General features: G+C 39.6%; 2 protein-coding genes across 2 annotated transcripts in view; one reads left to right on the top strand and one right to left on the bottom strand.

The window, feature by feature from the left end:
• The window catches only part of LOC135222598 (calcium permeable stress-gated cation channel 1-like), a 208,668-nt gene that overhangs the window by 128,808 nt on the left and 62,910 nt on the right, over positions 1-16,950 (top strand).
• Positions 22-16,950, bottom strand: part of LOC135222588 (calcium permeable stress-gated cation channel 1-like) — a gene marked incomplete at its 5' end in the record, with an annotated part of 28,675 nt that continues 11,746 nt past the window's right edge. Inside the window, 3 exon segments of the mRNA XM_064260665.1 lie at positions 22-529; positions 3,855-4,136; positions 4,862-5,145. Of these exon segments, the coding sequence (XP_064116735.1) occupies positions 509-529; positions 3,855-4,136; positions 4,862-5,145 (587 nt within the window).

Below are 16,950 nucleotides of genomic sequence, written 5' to 3'. Positions count from 1 at the left end.
AACTTTAATTTTCTCAAAACAAGGATTTTAGACTTAATGTATTCTGCTTTTTTATGGTAGAACTCAATTAGGATAATGTGTATGTAATTATTCCCTTGGACGTTATATTGTACTGTAATTGGTATCTTTGCAGTACATTTTCTAAAATTCCATACACACAAGCAACAGACAATTACCAGGCTACATATTTATAATTCTGTGAATAAACACTCATAGTATGTACAGCAAAAAAAACATTAAAAGATATATGATGCAGCGAGAGCCTGACTGTAAAATATAATTGCATTTTATATTTAAGAAACGTGATATTTTAGGATGCAAACAGAACATTTACAATACTCCAATAAACCACAAAAAATATCAACTGTTCAAAGTCTGCTTCCTAAATATAACTACACTTTCACCTGGTAAAGTCTGCTTTTAGATCTGCCAAATCAGCAAGCAGCTATCATACAACCTCAGTCCTGTTGTAGAAGTTTACCTTTTCTAGTTATTCTGAAAGACTCATTTAAACAAGGCCATCAAGGTGCTGAAAAACAAAGAAGTGCCGGTCTGGCTTTCAGCTTGGTCAGGTTTTGTTGCCATTTGTAAAACTAAACATAAAATCCAAACTTCCTTAAGAAAAAATGAAGAAAACAATTTGATCAAACAAAAAACTTAAAAAGCTTGCATGTAAAGTAACAATGGACAAATCAAATCCATAGTACCACATCACAAAACTACATCTGCCAAAAATTTTATGCACATAACTATATCATCATCAATGCAATCATTATAACAGATTGTACAATAACATAAAAAGCAACAAAAACCAAACAGGGGCATTATCAAGGATTAATTCTGGTTATTCTATTAGAAAAAAAAAACTAAACTTTCTGCCTGGTAAAGGTTAGTATTATTGCTAGGGATTCTAAACAATAAGTTGATCACCACTAATCATGTCTACCGTAAACTGAATGTCATTTGCATTACCACCATACAATTAATACTTTTACGTACATGATTATTGGCATCTCTACATGCATAATAAAATAACAAAAGCACAATTGCCAAGATTTTGTCAAATTCACATAATCACTGGGGTTTGCTGAAATTGTTAAAATTCTAACATTATCAGTTAGGCCTTCATCTATACATAATGAGAATATCAGTATGGTACTACTTTGTATTGTCTGTAAAAATAATGTCTCAGAGCTTCCCTGTATAACCAGGGAAGCATTTGACATACCCGTTTATAATGATGTATGGATGAATTTCACTCTAAGTGTAAGGAATTACAAATAAAGTAATTCTTGAGGTATCCTTTAATCCAAAATTATCACAACAGTTTTGAGCCCGACTAAGCTCCCTTCTGGTGAAAGTAAAGAGAGGAATGCAGCTAAGAAAATCAATAAAAGTACAAAGTATCAATAACATAAAAGATCACTTGGATCACCAGTTTGGCCATTTCACCTTTAATATTTGTAAGGTTGGCTGCTCTCAAAACATGAGAAGTGATGAGATTGTCAGTTTGACTGAATATTGTTGGATATGAAATAGCCAGTTTGGTTTGACCTAAGTGATCTTGATGTCATTGATACTTTTTGCTTTTTATTATTTCTTTGTGTACTCCTATTGATTTCCTTAGCTGGATTCTTGCATTTAATTGCACATGAAGACAACCCTATTGTGGCTCAAAACTGTCATGATTATCTTAGAATGCCTTACGAATGGGTTTTTCATTTGTTCTTTATTGGAATAATCACCATGGTCAAACACTCGTTACTCAGGGACAAACTAGACTGCAAAGCAGCCACTCCATGGGCAGTGAGAACAACAACTACTATAGCCAAGGTGAACTTTATATCAAATGTTTATCTAAAGGTGCATAAGAATAACCCATTATTAAAAAAAAAAAAAAAATTCATGAGCCCTATATCAAACCTGTACTTTCCTATGTAGCAGAGAGACAGGCCCATACAAAGAAAATAAAGGACAGTGAATATGTGACAACAAAATATGAAATTCATGGGTGAGTGCAGTGGAAAAACCATACATATAACATACTTATGTGGAAGCCGAGATAGTAGAATACAGGTATATCAAGCATAATGTCTGTAACTGGTTCCAAACATGTGACTTGACTCAAATTGACCGCCTTAAAAAACAACCTTCACCCCCTTTAAACACCCCATGACATCATTAATAGCAGTCTTTTATGAATGTAAATATTTTCATTTGTATTAATGTAAAGAATACTCTAAACTATTCATCAAAATATTTCATAACCACACTGTAAGCAACCAATAACAATGCTCATAACATCAGACTGACTGACATAAACTTTAGTAAATCAACACAAGTGACTTTTACTTTTTTACATTATTATTTATGAGAAACCAACCCGAAGTTCAAAATAAATGTACTTGAAACAATGTAGGGCAAGGTATATAAGTGTAATCAGAAAGTAGCAAGATGAAGAACGTTTAGAAAGTTCCAGGAAATCGGAGAGGATGGGGATGAATAAAGACCTAGACCTAATTGGTCAGGTCTTAAGTGTATGGGCCTCCTGTAATGCTGTTAAGAGGGTTTGCCAGAAAATCTTACTAAAGCAAGACTCATAATCAAACATTCTTAGAGTACTTTTACATATGGTACTAATAAGTGTATACGTATAGTCTTTGAAGGCTAAAATGTTTCTTCTTATTAGTAATATCTTTATTGTATGGATTTTAATCTCTGTTTTGTTTTTTTATTTTGTTCTATTTTGAATGTTAAGTTTGTGTTGTATTTTTACAAATGTAACCCTGCAAAAACATTTTACTCAGAATTTCTTATACGTATTTCTATTGTAGCGTTTAATTTTCCACTAAGACGAAACAAAAACGTGCTGCATAAGCCTATATCCAGATCCAGAACAAAATAAACCTTAAATACAGTGCAAGCTGTAGCTCCTTCCATTTGCACACACTGAGACACTGTTCTCCAAGAAAATTTTGGTTGAAAAATGGCCGAGCAGTTTTTACCAGATATTTATCACAGTTTTTCAATTCACTGGAAAGTCAACTTCAGAAAAGCTTATTTATATTAAAATTTGGGAACTTGAAAAAACATTAAACAATGTCGTTTTAAAATAAATTAACTGAAAACTATAAGCAATATGATATACCAGCCACAGCCATGCTACTTCAGTGCACTGACAGCTGAATGTGCGTAACACACCAGCCACAACGTGCCATCACCTCATGAAGTAGTGTAACCTTACTTTTATGGTTATTTTTCCAAATTTTACTAGTCAAAATTGAGTAAGTCTTGAAGGTCACAGCAGCTTAGATGCAAGGAAATATAGTATACTGTACTATATAAATAGACCCATGACTGAAATCCAGCATACACAATTGCTTACTGAAATTTTCATACACAATATTCCCATGTAAAGCCTGTACCCCTAAGCTGTATAGCACACCCACTCACCCATTCTAGAGGCTTGCATGCCTCATTATGATCCACTGCCAAGTACACCATGCCTCCAAATTCTAGAGTTTCAGTAACAACTGTTTAATTTTTCACAAATTGACCCTATGAGCTTGGGATATCTAAATGATATAAAAAAAACCTAACCTACAGAAAAAGTGAATCTTATAATTTTTACTCAATTTTACATCTAACCTGCAAATACCTAAAGATATTAAAAAATACTGTTAATAACACCTACAAGAAGCAAAATAATACTAAAAAGGAAAAAAGAATGCTATTTCATAACAATACATAGCTTCTTGATTATTTCTGTTGCCTCAATATTATGAAAGACATCACAAGTTAAAGAAAATGAACTAAAAAAATATGAAAGAAAATGTCAAAGTTTTAATTCTTACCTTAGGCGGAGAATAATCTTGATAAAGGTCTGGTTGCTCTCCTGTATGTTTCGGTCTTGGACTCCCTCCACTACTCCTTAAAGGGCTATTTGAGGCATGTCCATTTTCTTCTGGCGGTTGCGTTCCATACGTTCGCAAACCATTGTAATTATAACTGGATTCTACACCTGAAGGCGCGTCTCGTAATACCGACGGAACAAACTGACATGCAACCTCAGTCGTCGTAATGTCACTCTCATGGATTGAGTTGTTGTCACCACCTCCATTTCCATTAGAAAATTCCTGAAAAAATTTCATCATGAATTTCTTTTCTTGATATAAAACATAACATGATTAAAAATTCTTACATAATATTTTGGTTAAAAATATTTTGAAAATGTGATCACTATACTTCAACACTTAATGATTAATTTGCTACCAAACAAACTTTTAATACAGACTCCTAATAAGGGAAATTCTTCAGATGGCCATAAATAATTTATGGTATACATTACATAAATGGTATCTCAAGTGAGGACCACTTACAGTTAGCTTTGTACAACACAGTATACAGTTATCAAGATTCTTCCTTACATAGACCGTTGACCAAACAACCAAAGTTAAAGAAACTTAGGCTTTGCCACAGGTTCAATACCAATTCCTTCCAGAGTTCCCTTGCTTCAGGGTATACAAAGGACATTTTCCTATTCTTGTTTATTCTTTACCATTAACTTATTAATCTATTGTTATTTGTTGTTATTTTGTTGGGTAAAATATCACTTCATATATATTTGGTTCGACTCCTTTCTTCTTTGCTCTATACTTCTGTTTTCTAAGTGGTACCATTCTATTTTGTAATAGGCTGAGAGCCAAGTTTGTGTCCTTTCAGCCTTTTCCATAAAATTGTAAACTCATTATCAGTCATAATAGTAAATGCAGCAAAAACCGAAATAATCATCAAATAAAATTACACATCTTTACCAGCAGGCAATTTTCAGAAAATAAAATAAAACTTTAATGTCACTCACCTTATACTCTACTGGACTGAAGTCTTTAAACCAATGAAATGCATTGTGGGTTATGAACACAAGGCAAGTTATACAAAACAGAATGATGCTATATATTGTTATATCCTTATTAAGACCCTGTCGTACAACGGAGAAGAATAGTAAACTCAGCTGTAAACATACAATGGACACAACCACAAAGTTAATGGCTGTGGTATGAATGTTTTTGTTTATTCTTGATGGTCCATATGCAAAGAAGATGTTGTACTTATCAACTAGATGTTTCAGGATCATATACAAAGTACCTGAAACAAATAATAAAACAGTCATTTCCTAAATCACTTATTACATAATCATTAAAAAAAATACTAATAATGAAATATGGTAACAGGCAGTGACTGATAATTTCCAAATACGCACTGAATCCAAGGGTTCCAATATATATGTACTTTCTGTTACTCTAGAAGGTTTCTTTTATAGGGACACTGCCTGTGGTGTGCACTGTGGTACACTGCGACAAATACTGAAAAATGATTACTGCACCCCTTTTCACAGCAGGTGCTCCTTAAAGTGTACATGCACATTGTACATGATACTAGAGGGTCTTTGCTGTGACCTTTTGTCTCTTAGCTGCACTGCTGTCTCTATTCTACCAATTATCTGTTCACTTTAATATCCTCCTACTGTGCCATCCAATGCCTTTAACTCCATCTTGCTCAAATGACCAACCCTGCTTTTTATTTATGAACAAGTCTTTTGGATGACCCCTACTAGTCTGAAAGCATGACCGTTATTTTGCTAAATCATTTTATAACAATTCAGAATTATTATCAACAAAGGTTTACTTGTAATACCATGCAAAATTCAAAGTTATGTATTAAAATTATAGCTGGGAGCTTTTGAGAATATGCTTTTCCCACTTCAGGCATTGCTGGTTACTAATGAAAGTGACACAGGCTCTTAAAAGTACTCATCTGTATTTCAAATATTTAACTTTAACCTTGTTTCATATAAAAAAAACCAGATGATATTCGTTAACTATCAACATTACTGTAAATTATTTTTCCAATAACAATAAATGGCTAAATTCTCATAATCACATAAGCTAGGCCAATTCAAAGAAGTCCCAAGTCCCCATGTGTGCTTCAGTACAAATAGGCTAAACAAACATTAAGTATTTCTGCAATATATGTCAATATGACTGGAATTATTCTCCAATGCTTTTTTACCACAGTTGTCTTTTATTTTTCATCTAAATCGTTTAATCTTAGGATCTCACCATCAACAATTCTTCAACTTCATCTTGTTCAATTCTTTATCATAATTTTAAAAAACAACCTTCCTACTGTAAAACTTCTTTCCATAAAAATTTAATTACTGTACTACAGTACTTCCAAAACCCCTACAGTATGAAGTTTTCATAATAAAATGATATTGTTATGATACAATAAAGTTTGTTCATACTTACCTGGCAGATATATATATAACTGTATTTTCTGAAGTCCGACAGAATTTCAAAAACTTCCGGCACACGCACGTCGGCCAGGTGGTTAGTACCCATTCCCGCCGCTGGGAGGCGGGTATCAGAAACCATTCCCGTTTTCTATTCATAATTTTTATTTCCACTGTCCCCTGAGGGGAAGTGGGTGGGTACTTGATTATATATATCTGCCAGGTAAGTATGAACAAACTTTATTGTATCATAACAATATCATTTTGTTCATGAAACTTACCTGTCAGATATATATATAGCTGAATCCCACCATTGGAGGTGGGAAGGGACAGAATAGAAGGATTTTGGGAAACAAACGCATGCAGATGATTTACATCTTGGTTCCACCTGTTAGCATAGCTGGCTTCGTGGTTACTGCCACGTAAGTCTGCTTGTGCTACTAGAGTTGCCAGCCAGGTAGAGACCTATATAGCTGGTGCACTCCAGATGATCTGTCAACGGGTGAGACCACGACGTGACTAGACCATATTAACCATACCATGAGGGCTAAGAAGTAAAATAATATATCTATATATATATATTATATATATATATATATTATATATTATATATACAATATAATCTATATATATATATATATACATATTAAATATATAATACCAGAAATACCTTGGGTTACGAATTTAATCCGTTCCAGAAGCTGCTTCGTAACCTAAAAAATTCGTAACCTAAATGGATTTTCCCATAAGAATGTTATAAAAAGCAAATAATGCGTTCCACCCGACCATGAATGACCATTTCAATTCATATTTTTTCTATTTATTTTTGTTCACTAAGGTTGAAAATTCGTGTAGGAATTACATAAAATTATAAAATTGAAGAATGAAATTATAAACACTAGATTTAATATGCATGCACAGTAAAACCTGAACTTTACCTTTGGCGAGTGTGGCTGCTGGCTTGACGGAGACGGGAGGAGGGGAAGGGTGAGGAGGAGAGGGTTAGGGCTTGGGGGGGAAATCTCCCTCCGTGAACACTTCTGGAAGACTTTCTGGTTCTTTCTCTAGAGAGCACCGTTCACTACGATCACCAATTTTACGCTTACGCGACACTGTGTCGTCTTTCACAATTTTTGAAAAAATATTTTTCTATGGAGGCTTGCTTTTGCCTGTTCTTTAAAATTTTATAGAAATGACCCCACCCCATTACCGATAAACAAATTTGTTGCACTCTTACGAGCCTTTCGCAAAATAATGCTCTCAACTTACGGAATCTCCTGCCAGCTGCTTCTCGTTTATCCAAACCATGAGCAAATTTCTACATCGTCGAGAATATAAGGCCGTTGTTTCGTCATACTGTGACACCTTTTGATGCTTTACTGGCTTTTAATTTTCTTCCCTTTTCTTCAAAATAGTGCAGATTGTTGATTGCGACCGCTTGAAGAATGCTGCAATGTCTTTCACGCGCTCGCCTTTATCATGCATTTGGATAATTTCCTTCTTCATTTCGACTGTAATCATCTCCTTCTTTCTTATGCTTTCCTTCTTGCTGCTTGCCTTCGGTCATCTTGGGAGCCATTGTCTTTAGTATTTGGGTAATAGTAATGTATAAGCACTATCACGGAAACACAAACACTGTGCGCAAATCACTAAGCAAATTTGAGAGGGTATCACGGACAGATGCGTTCAATCTTACCGCCAGCGAGATAGTGAAAGAGTTATGGTTTAAAATGGGTCAAGGGATGCGTGGGAGGAAGTCACGTGACCCTCGTTAAGTTTTGGCCGAAAAAAATGCGTTCGCAGATCCCACGCTCATCCGATGTCCGATGTAAACAAAGCAGGCGGCCTCCCATGATGGAAATTCCCGTATTCGTATTCCAAGTGAAATTCGTATTCCAGAATGAGGGCGTCACTTTGTAAGTTAAAAAATTCGTATACTAATCGGTTAGTAACCCAAAGTATTACTGTATATATATATATATATATATATATATATTATTATATGATATAATATATATATATATATATATATATGATAATATATATATATATATATATATATATATATATAATCTATATATATTATATATATAATTATTATATCTATATAATATATATCATAAATATATATAACTATATATATATATATATAAATATATATATATATATAATATATATATAATATATATATTATATATATATCACCACCTGACCAACCTAGCCAAAGTTAAGGTGTTTTAACTAAGGCTTAAGAGTTAAGAAGTCGCCCTTGGCGGCGACTCAACAACTAAATTAAGAGCTCTTCCTAATCATTTTCTACAGGATAGGATGAGTGGTACTTCTTGCCCCCAAGATTGTGTCTGCAGACACGTATGGCCCTAGCGAGCAGCAGATCTCATATGCCATCTTCACATCCCGCAGGGAGTGTGAAGTGAACACAGAGTTGCTTTGCTAAAACATGGTACTCAGGATGTTGCTGAGTGCCATGCTCTGTTGAAATGCTTCCGAGGCCGCGCCCTCACCTCGTGAGCATTCAGATCAAAAGATTTCAAATCTTTGTGCAAACACAATGAAGGAGCCTTTTTGAAAGAACTCCTTAACACTAAAGCCAGGGTGTTCTTCTATATGGGCAAGTCTGGTCTTTTTCGGAACACTGCAGATTACCCGAAGGACTTCGACTTTCTTGAGTTTTATGTAGATAAAACTTGAGAGACCCGAGAACAAGACGGGTTTCCATTCTAAGGCCACAACGGAAGGCTTAGAGAACACACCGCCTTGTGTTCTCTAACGCCAAAACTTCTGATGATGGCCTAAAACCTCACTAACCCTCTTTGTCGTATCTAGGGTGGTTAGAAGAAGGCCTTCCTGATCACGTGCAAGAAGTTAACAGGTAGGAGAGGTTCGAATGCTTTGACATCAAGAACTTCAGACTACGTCTAAGTTCCATATTGAAAGCTTCGATCTCGACATGCCACATCAGTCCGTCTGTAATTAAAAGTCATGTGACCGACCAGGTTAGTTGATCCAGTCAGACCAATCCAAGGACAGCAAGGCTGTACCTGAAGACCATAAAGCACTATTCTTCGCTGAAGGATGAGTGTCTGGACTGCCTGGGCGATTCAAGCTAAGCAAACCTTGGGGGGTGTATCAACGCAACCCAACGTCGTTAGCGAATGAACTCCTGACTCGAGCTTCTGGTGCCAGGAGAAAGGAGCGAGGAGCAAAAAGGCGATTCAGTCCCGAAGGACGAATGCCTGACAGTCCAACCTGGTCTCATGTTACACAATCATCGGGGGTGTATAAACGCAACCGACTTCGTCAACAAGAAACTCAGGGCTACTATATGTCGCCTGATCTCGCACGACGTGCTGACTCCGAGAAAACAGGTGAGACAAAAAGTAGTATGGTGAGTGAGTTTTCGGAAGATTCCACAGAACTCAAAGATCGTGAAGGGCTTTTTGGTTGTTTGATCAGAAGCAAATCTCTGAGCCCAAAGGCCGTCAACAACATATTTGGCGTTTCTTTAAATAGTTGTGACTGCCAGCTTATCCCATTCTTCAGACGGATAGGGAAGACGGTAATCTTATTCCTGTCAACATCTAGATAGTCTGAACGTAGTCAGACTCAGAGCGGAGAGGTTATAGGTACCTTTCGTGTTAGAGTAGACTGACTCTCTCGGAAAAGGTCCTTGGAAAGTGAACTAGGAAGGACGTGACCTCTGTGAATCCAGGATCCTGAAGGCCAACATGGGGCGATCAGCGTCATTGTCGCTCCCTGTGACGTCATAAATCATCTTATTACATTTCCTAAGCGTTTGAAAAAGGGGAAAAGAGACTAAACATCCATCCCCGTTCAATATCATAGGATGGCGTTTAATGGTACCGCTCCCGGATCGAGAATAAGGGAGCAGAGAAGAAGAAGCCTCTTCGTCCTCAACATAGCAAAGAGATGAATGAAAGGACGTCCCTAAAGTCTCTACAACTCTCAACATACTTCTAAAGAAAGATTCCACTCGGAAGTCAGTAGTTGCTGCCGTCGATCGAGACGATTCGTACGGACTTTTGCAATCCTGTAACGAACCTCTAGAGGATCGTTACATTCTACGCCTGTTGCTATAATAGGCGCTTTCTCGTAAACTCGAACAGGGACCGAGAGAAGATACTTCTTAAGATATGAGAGAGCTGTGGAATATCAGAGTTGATCTGGACCACTGGTTCCAAAAACTCGTTTCGAGGACTGGAGGGACGACCGAATTGCTTCTACTTCTTTCAGAATATGATCCAGGACATCTGAAACCCTATCCAGATGTCCGGCACCTTCTTTCTATCACCTCAGGTGATACTTGACGCACTGAGAGATGTTCAGAATCATTCCTAGATCTTGAATAAAATTTCAGTTTCCCGGTAGGAAAAAACTGTAGAGGTCTGAATTGCAGTCTATTCAGGGAAACAAACTTCTTCAGGAAGGAAATGGTCCCCAGCAAGCTCATCCATTCCCTCACCGAGTATGCTTACTTCCCTAATAAGGCTGAGCTTTGCCTAAGCAGGAGAGCATATAATAGTGCAATGTTGCGGTAGACTCGTAGTCCTATACGTGCGTAACGAGCACCGAAAGGATTAAGAGATATCTCTGTTGAACATAGTAAGGCAAAACGAATGCAATGTTTATTCATTCATGTAAGAAATCCCCTCAATCTTAGGCTAAAGTCCGTGATTGTAGGGCAGAGATACAGTTAGTCAGTCAATCCCGCAGGAGAGAGAGACGTAACCGCCAGCACAGAGATAACGGTTAGTCAGTCAATCCCGCAAGGGGGGGAGAGAGAGACGTAACCTACCGCGCATGACAGCGAACGAGCTGGTATTGGTCTCGTTGGACTGGAGGACAGTTGACAGCAGCAGCTTACGTTCGTCGTCTCTTACCGTTATGCCTGGTTGCCACCAGCTACCCGCTATATACAAAGAAATAGGTCCGTTATTTTGAGCAGAAAGAGACTCGCAAGCTGGTATATTTAAGCGAAACAGAAAACGCTAAATATATAGATGCGTTTGTGTTGTCATAACACTACCATACAACGGTAAAAGATAAATCGGAAACTCCTGGAAGGCTTCAGGGAGTAACGATTAAATGTCCTTAAAATAATAGACAATAGACCTCTCGGTTGCCATCCGAAGAGGTAACTACAGCAAGCGTATATGACTTGAACCAACCAGTAGTAAAATAACGCAGGGCAAAATATGATATTATTATGATACAATAAAGTTTGTTCATACTTACCTGGCAGACATATATATAGCTGAATTAAGAAATACAGCTACATACATATCTGACAGGCAAGTTTCATGAACAAAACTTAGAGAATCGAAGTGGACAGCTTAAGCTTCTTATGTTATTGGACATAAGCGTTCATTGACGTAGTCTACAAGTCTATTTCTTGTACGAGTCTGCGAATGATGAATGAGAGCTCTTCCGAATCTTGTCAATAAGAGCTTATCCGCTTACGCAATATAAAGTTAATGAGATGTTTGTCAATGAAAACTAACCCATTTACGGGACAAAGATATATTTTGTCAATGAGGGGATACCCACTTACTTGATAAAAATGAAGTTTTTATGATAAAACAAAGTTTAATGTATACTTACCTGGCAGGTATATGTATATATATAGCTATATTCTCTGTTCCACCTGGCAGAAATTTTCAAAACTCGCGGCAAACGCTAGTAACCTATTAGTAGTTCAGGCAACCACCACCCCGTTACCGTGGCGCTAGCGCTAGGAACCGTTCCCAATTGGGCCAGATTTTCTCTGAACCCTGTCTCCTGAGGGGAGGCGGGTGGGAATTAATTTATATATACCTGCCAGGTAAGTATACATTAAACTTTGTTTTATCATAAAAACTTCATTTTAATGTATGACACTTACCTGGCAGGTATATATATAGCTGATTGACACATTTGGAGGTGGGTCAAGGACAGCAACATTCTTAGAGATAAAAATATTATTAAAATATTATTAAGACTCCAGGTTCCTTACCTACTAAGGTAGCTGACTTCATAGGTCCTGCCTCTAAGCCTGCTTAAACCTTAGTAGCTCTCAACAAGGAAGTGTCCTGTATGTTGAAGAAGCTAAGACTGGAACTGATAACTGGACGTGACCAATGTGTTGACGAACCGTACAGCCCTCTTATGCCACGGCATTCAAGCTAGTACTCGATCATTCACCTGAACTACACACACATCACCGGATAATATACTAACAAGACTGAGAAAAGTACCGCACACTTTTCTCAGACAACCAATAAACACAAACACCATCACCTAATAAAATCAACTAGCTTAAAAGAAGGTTATGGGGTAGTAACTCCTTTGCCCAATACTGTACCAGAGGACACGTATGGACCTAGTGTCTGACAATTATCAAAGGTTGTCTGAAACTCCCTAAGTAATGAGACGCAAATATTGAATTAGTTTCTCCAATATGTGGATTCAATAATTTCCTTGAGGGCTAAATTCTTTTTAAAAGCTAATGAAGTCGCCCCCACTGCCCCCTGACTTCATGAGCCTTCACTTTCAAAATACCAAAGCTCTGCTCTTGACACAGCATGAGCCTCTTTAATTAACTCTCTCATGAAGAAGGCTAGAGCGTTCTTCGTCATGGGTCTACTGGGGTCTTTAACTGAACACCACAGAGCATCAGACTTCCCTCTGATACCTCTTGTTCTTTCCATATAACACCGCAACGCTCTCACTGGGCAGAGAACTCTTTCTTGCTCGTGACCCACTAACTCAGCCAAACCCAAAACTTCAAAGGATCTTGGCCAAGGATTAGCTGGATTCTCATTCTTGGCCAAGAAACCTTCTTGGAATGAACACTGCGTTGCCATGTCTCCATCCCACCTTCTTCGATATGGCCTGAAGCTCACTAACTCTTTTAGCAGTTGCCAATGCTACTAAAAAGATAGTCTTCTTAGCAAGATCTCTCAGAGAGGCCTCCTCTAAAGGCTCGAATTTGCTAGAAGTTAAATACTTCAAGACCACATCAAGGTTCCAAGCAGGTGGCCTGCATTGTGATTGTTTCTTCGTACCAAATGACCTAATCAGATCTCGAAGGTCTAAGTATTCGAGATGTCTAGGTCCCTGTGTCTAAACACTGAGGTTTAGCATACTCTTATAACCTTTGATTGTCGAAACTGACAAGCGTAAATCCTTCCTCAAGTATAGAAGGAAATCTGCGATTTGGGTCACAGAGGTACTGGATGAAGACTTTCCTGTTCTTACACCAACTTCGGAAATTGTCCCACTTCGACTGATATACTGTGATTGTGGAGGTTCTTCTGGCTTCTAGCCACTGCACTGGCCACCTCTCTAGAATATCCCCTCGCTCTGACCAAGACGTTCGATAGTCTGAACGCAGTCAGACCCAGAGCGAGGGTATTCTTGTGAAACCTGTCGAAGTGGGGTTGTCTGAGTAAATCTACTCTTAGAGGAAGAGTCCTTGGCGTATCTACTGTCCATTCAAGTACCTCTGTGAACCAACTTTGTTGGCGGCCAAACGGGGCTATTAGGTCATCCTCGTCTTGGGGGCTCTCCCTGAACTTTCTTCATCACTTTCCCCAGTACCTTGAACGGAGGAAAAGCGTACAGATCTAAGTTTGACCAATCCATCAGGCAATGCGTCGACCGCCACAGCTTCCTGGTCTGGAACCGGAGAGAGCAATAGGTTGGTAACCTTTTTGTTCTGGCTGTCGCAAACAGATCTACTACTGGACGGCCCCACAACTTCCACAGGCTCTGGCAAACCTCCATGTGCAACGTCCACTCCGTCGAGAGAAGTTGTTCTCTTCTGCTCAACAGGTCCGCACCCACATTCTTCTCTCCTTGTATAAACCTGGTGAGTATCACGACCTTTTCCTCTTCCGCCCAAAGCAGAACTTCCTTTGCCAGATTGTAAAGGGGAAAGGAATGAGTTCCTCCTTGTTTTCGGATGTATGCCAGAGCCGTGGTGTTGTCCGAGTTGACCTGCACCGTCTTGTCTCGAATCAACTCTCTGAAGTGCTTCAAAGCCAAGAAAATTGCCATCAGTTCCTTCCTGTTTATGTGCCACTTTGTTTCTTCCTTGCTCCAAAGTCCCGACACCTCTTGAGGGCCTAATGTCGCTCCCCAACCCACGTCCGACGCGTCGGAAAATAAGACGAGGTCTGGGCTCTTCTGCTGAAGCGACATCCCTCTTGCTAACCTGCCTGGAGTTAGCCACCACTTTAATTCCTCCTTTACTTCGGCCGGAATTAGAAACTGGAAGGAATCCGGTTGCAATTTTCTTGGCCATGAATCCTTCAGGAAAAACTGTAGAGGTCTCATGTGCAGTCTTCCTAAAGAAATGAACCTCTCTAGCGAAGAGAGTGTGCCCAGTAGACTCATCCACTCTCTTGCTGAGCATCGGTCCTTCTTTAGAAAGTCCTGCACCTTCCGAATGCATTGGGCTTACCTTTCGGGGGACGGAAAAGCCCGAAAAGTCACTGCCGATATCTGAATCCCCAAATAAACTATCTGTTGTTGGGGATCCAATTGAGACTTTGCCCATGTTTACTACCAGACCTAGGTCTTTTGCTAAGTCCAATGTTTTGATCAAGTCCTCCAGACATTGACTTCTTGATTGGGATCTTATCAACCAGTCGTCCAGATAAAAGACACTCTGATCCCTCTTAAATGTAACCATCTCGCCACATTGGACATCATCCTCGTGAACACTTGAGGGCTGTGCAAAGGCCGAAGCATAGGGCCTTGAACTGAAAGACCCTGTCCTGAATCACAAACCTTAGATATTCCTGCTTCCTGGATGAATCGGAATATGAAAGTATGCGTCTTGTAAGTCCAGGGTCGCCATCCAGTCCCCTGGACGTACCGCTGCCAGTACTGAATCGTTCGTCTCCATAGTGAACTTGGTCTTTTCTACGAAAAGATTCAGTTGACTTACGTCCAGAACTGGCCTCCAACCTCCCGAGGACTTTGCAACCAGGAACAGACGGTTGTAAAATCCCGGAGATTCGTGATCCAGAACAGGCTCTATGGCTCCTTTCTCTAGCTACTTGCTCCCACAGAGCCGCTTTCTTCACTAAATCGTTGTAATTTGCCCGAGGGCTCTCGGAGATGTTGCGAGAGGAGGTCTCTTCAAGAAAGGAATCTTGTACCCTTCCCGAGCTACGTTGACAGCCCAGGATCTGCCTTCATATCTTGCCAAACTTCCCAGAAACCTTGAACTCTGGCTCCCACTGTCGTCTGGAGGACTGAGTTCTCATTGCTTTAGAGGGGGTCTTGGCTCCTCTTTTAGCGGGGGTTACTCTCTTACCCCTAAATAGGCGGGTCGAGCGAATGTTTCTTCCTCGAAAGGGCATGGTTGCGAAGGCCTAGTATCCTTGGAGTCTCTTCACCAACTTGGGTGGTAAGAACTTCTTAACTGAAGACGAGAGAAGATCTTGAGTGGCCTTCTGAAAAGAAAGGGAGGAGAGCAATATCCCTAATCACCTCTGAAGGAAACAGCTGTTCGAAAGAGGAGAGAACAGCAACTCCGATTTCTGAGAGTTAGAAACTCCTTTTGAAGCGAAAGAACACAACAGCGATCTCTTCTTAAGTACTCCTGCTGTGAATAACGAAGCCAGTTCATTCGTTCCGTCTCTCAGAGCCTTGTCCATGCAGGACATAATGCTCTTAGCTGTTTCTAATCCTGCGAATCCTCTTCTTTCTAGGAGTTCGCTAGTGCTCCCAAAGACCAATCCAGGAAATTGAAGACTTCGAAAGTCCTAAAAATCCCTTTAAAAGATGGTCAAATTCTGAAGACGTCCACCCAGACCTTAGCAGACTGTAACGCATGTCTGCGTGAGCTGTCTACTATACTGGAGAAGTCCCCCTCGGGAGGAGGCAGGTACTCCCAGGCCTAGACTTTCTCCAGTAGCGTACCATACTCCTGAGTTAGAAGCTAACTTAGCTGGTGGAAAAACAAAAGAGTATTTTCCCGCGTTCTTTCTTATCCTCATCCAGTCATTCACACGTTGAAGGGCCTTCTTCGCCGAAATTGACATCGTCATTTAAGGAAAGAGGACTTCTTTGGAGTCCTAGTCTTGGAAAACTGTGATAAGGGGGATAACGGAGCTGTCGGTTTAAATTCCCCCTCAAAAATAGCAATAAGACGTGAAGTCAGAACCTTATAATCTGAAGAAGGTTCCGTATTCTTTCCTCAATTAATCCTTCCTCTTCTGCTGAAGAAATGTCTTGTAACTCATTGTCGTGTTGACGCTTCGTTGACGGAATAGCGTCCTGCCGCCTGCGTCCTGCGGCTACCGAGGAGTCGGGTCGTCCGCCGCCTCTCGATGTCCTGCCGCCTGCGTCCATCGTAGACACGCCTGCTTCCTGTGCCTGCGTCCTGCGTCCACAATTGGTCCCGCGTCCTGATGTTTGCGTCCTGCTTTCTTCCGAAACTATTTTCTTCCTGTGTTCTGCGTCCTGCAAAACCAAGCGATCGCTTGTCCCCTCCTAGCGCCAGTGCGCCCTGAGTCCTCGGCGAACGCGTCCTTGTATTCCCCTTTTAGAAGACTTAATGGGAAGGAAATCGTCCTTACGCCTCGAAGATGCTTGCTCAGGCGCATCCCAGGACTTCACAGAAACTG

The sequence above is a fragment of the Macrobrachium nipponense genome, chromosome 20 (assembly GCF_015104395.2).
Source record: "Macrobrachium nipponense isolate FS-2020 chromosome 20, ASM1510439v2, whole genome shotgun sequence".
NCBI classification, from domain to species: Eukaryota; Metazoa; Arthropoda; class Malacostraca; order Decapoda; family Palaemonidae; genus Macrobrachium; species Macrobrachium nipponense.
This window is presented reverse-complemented; position numbering and strand designations above follow the sequence as displayed.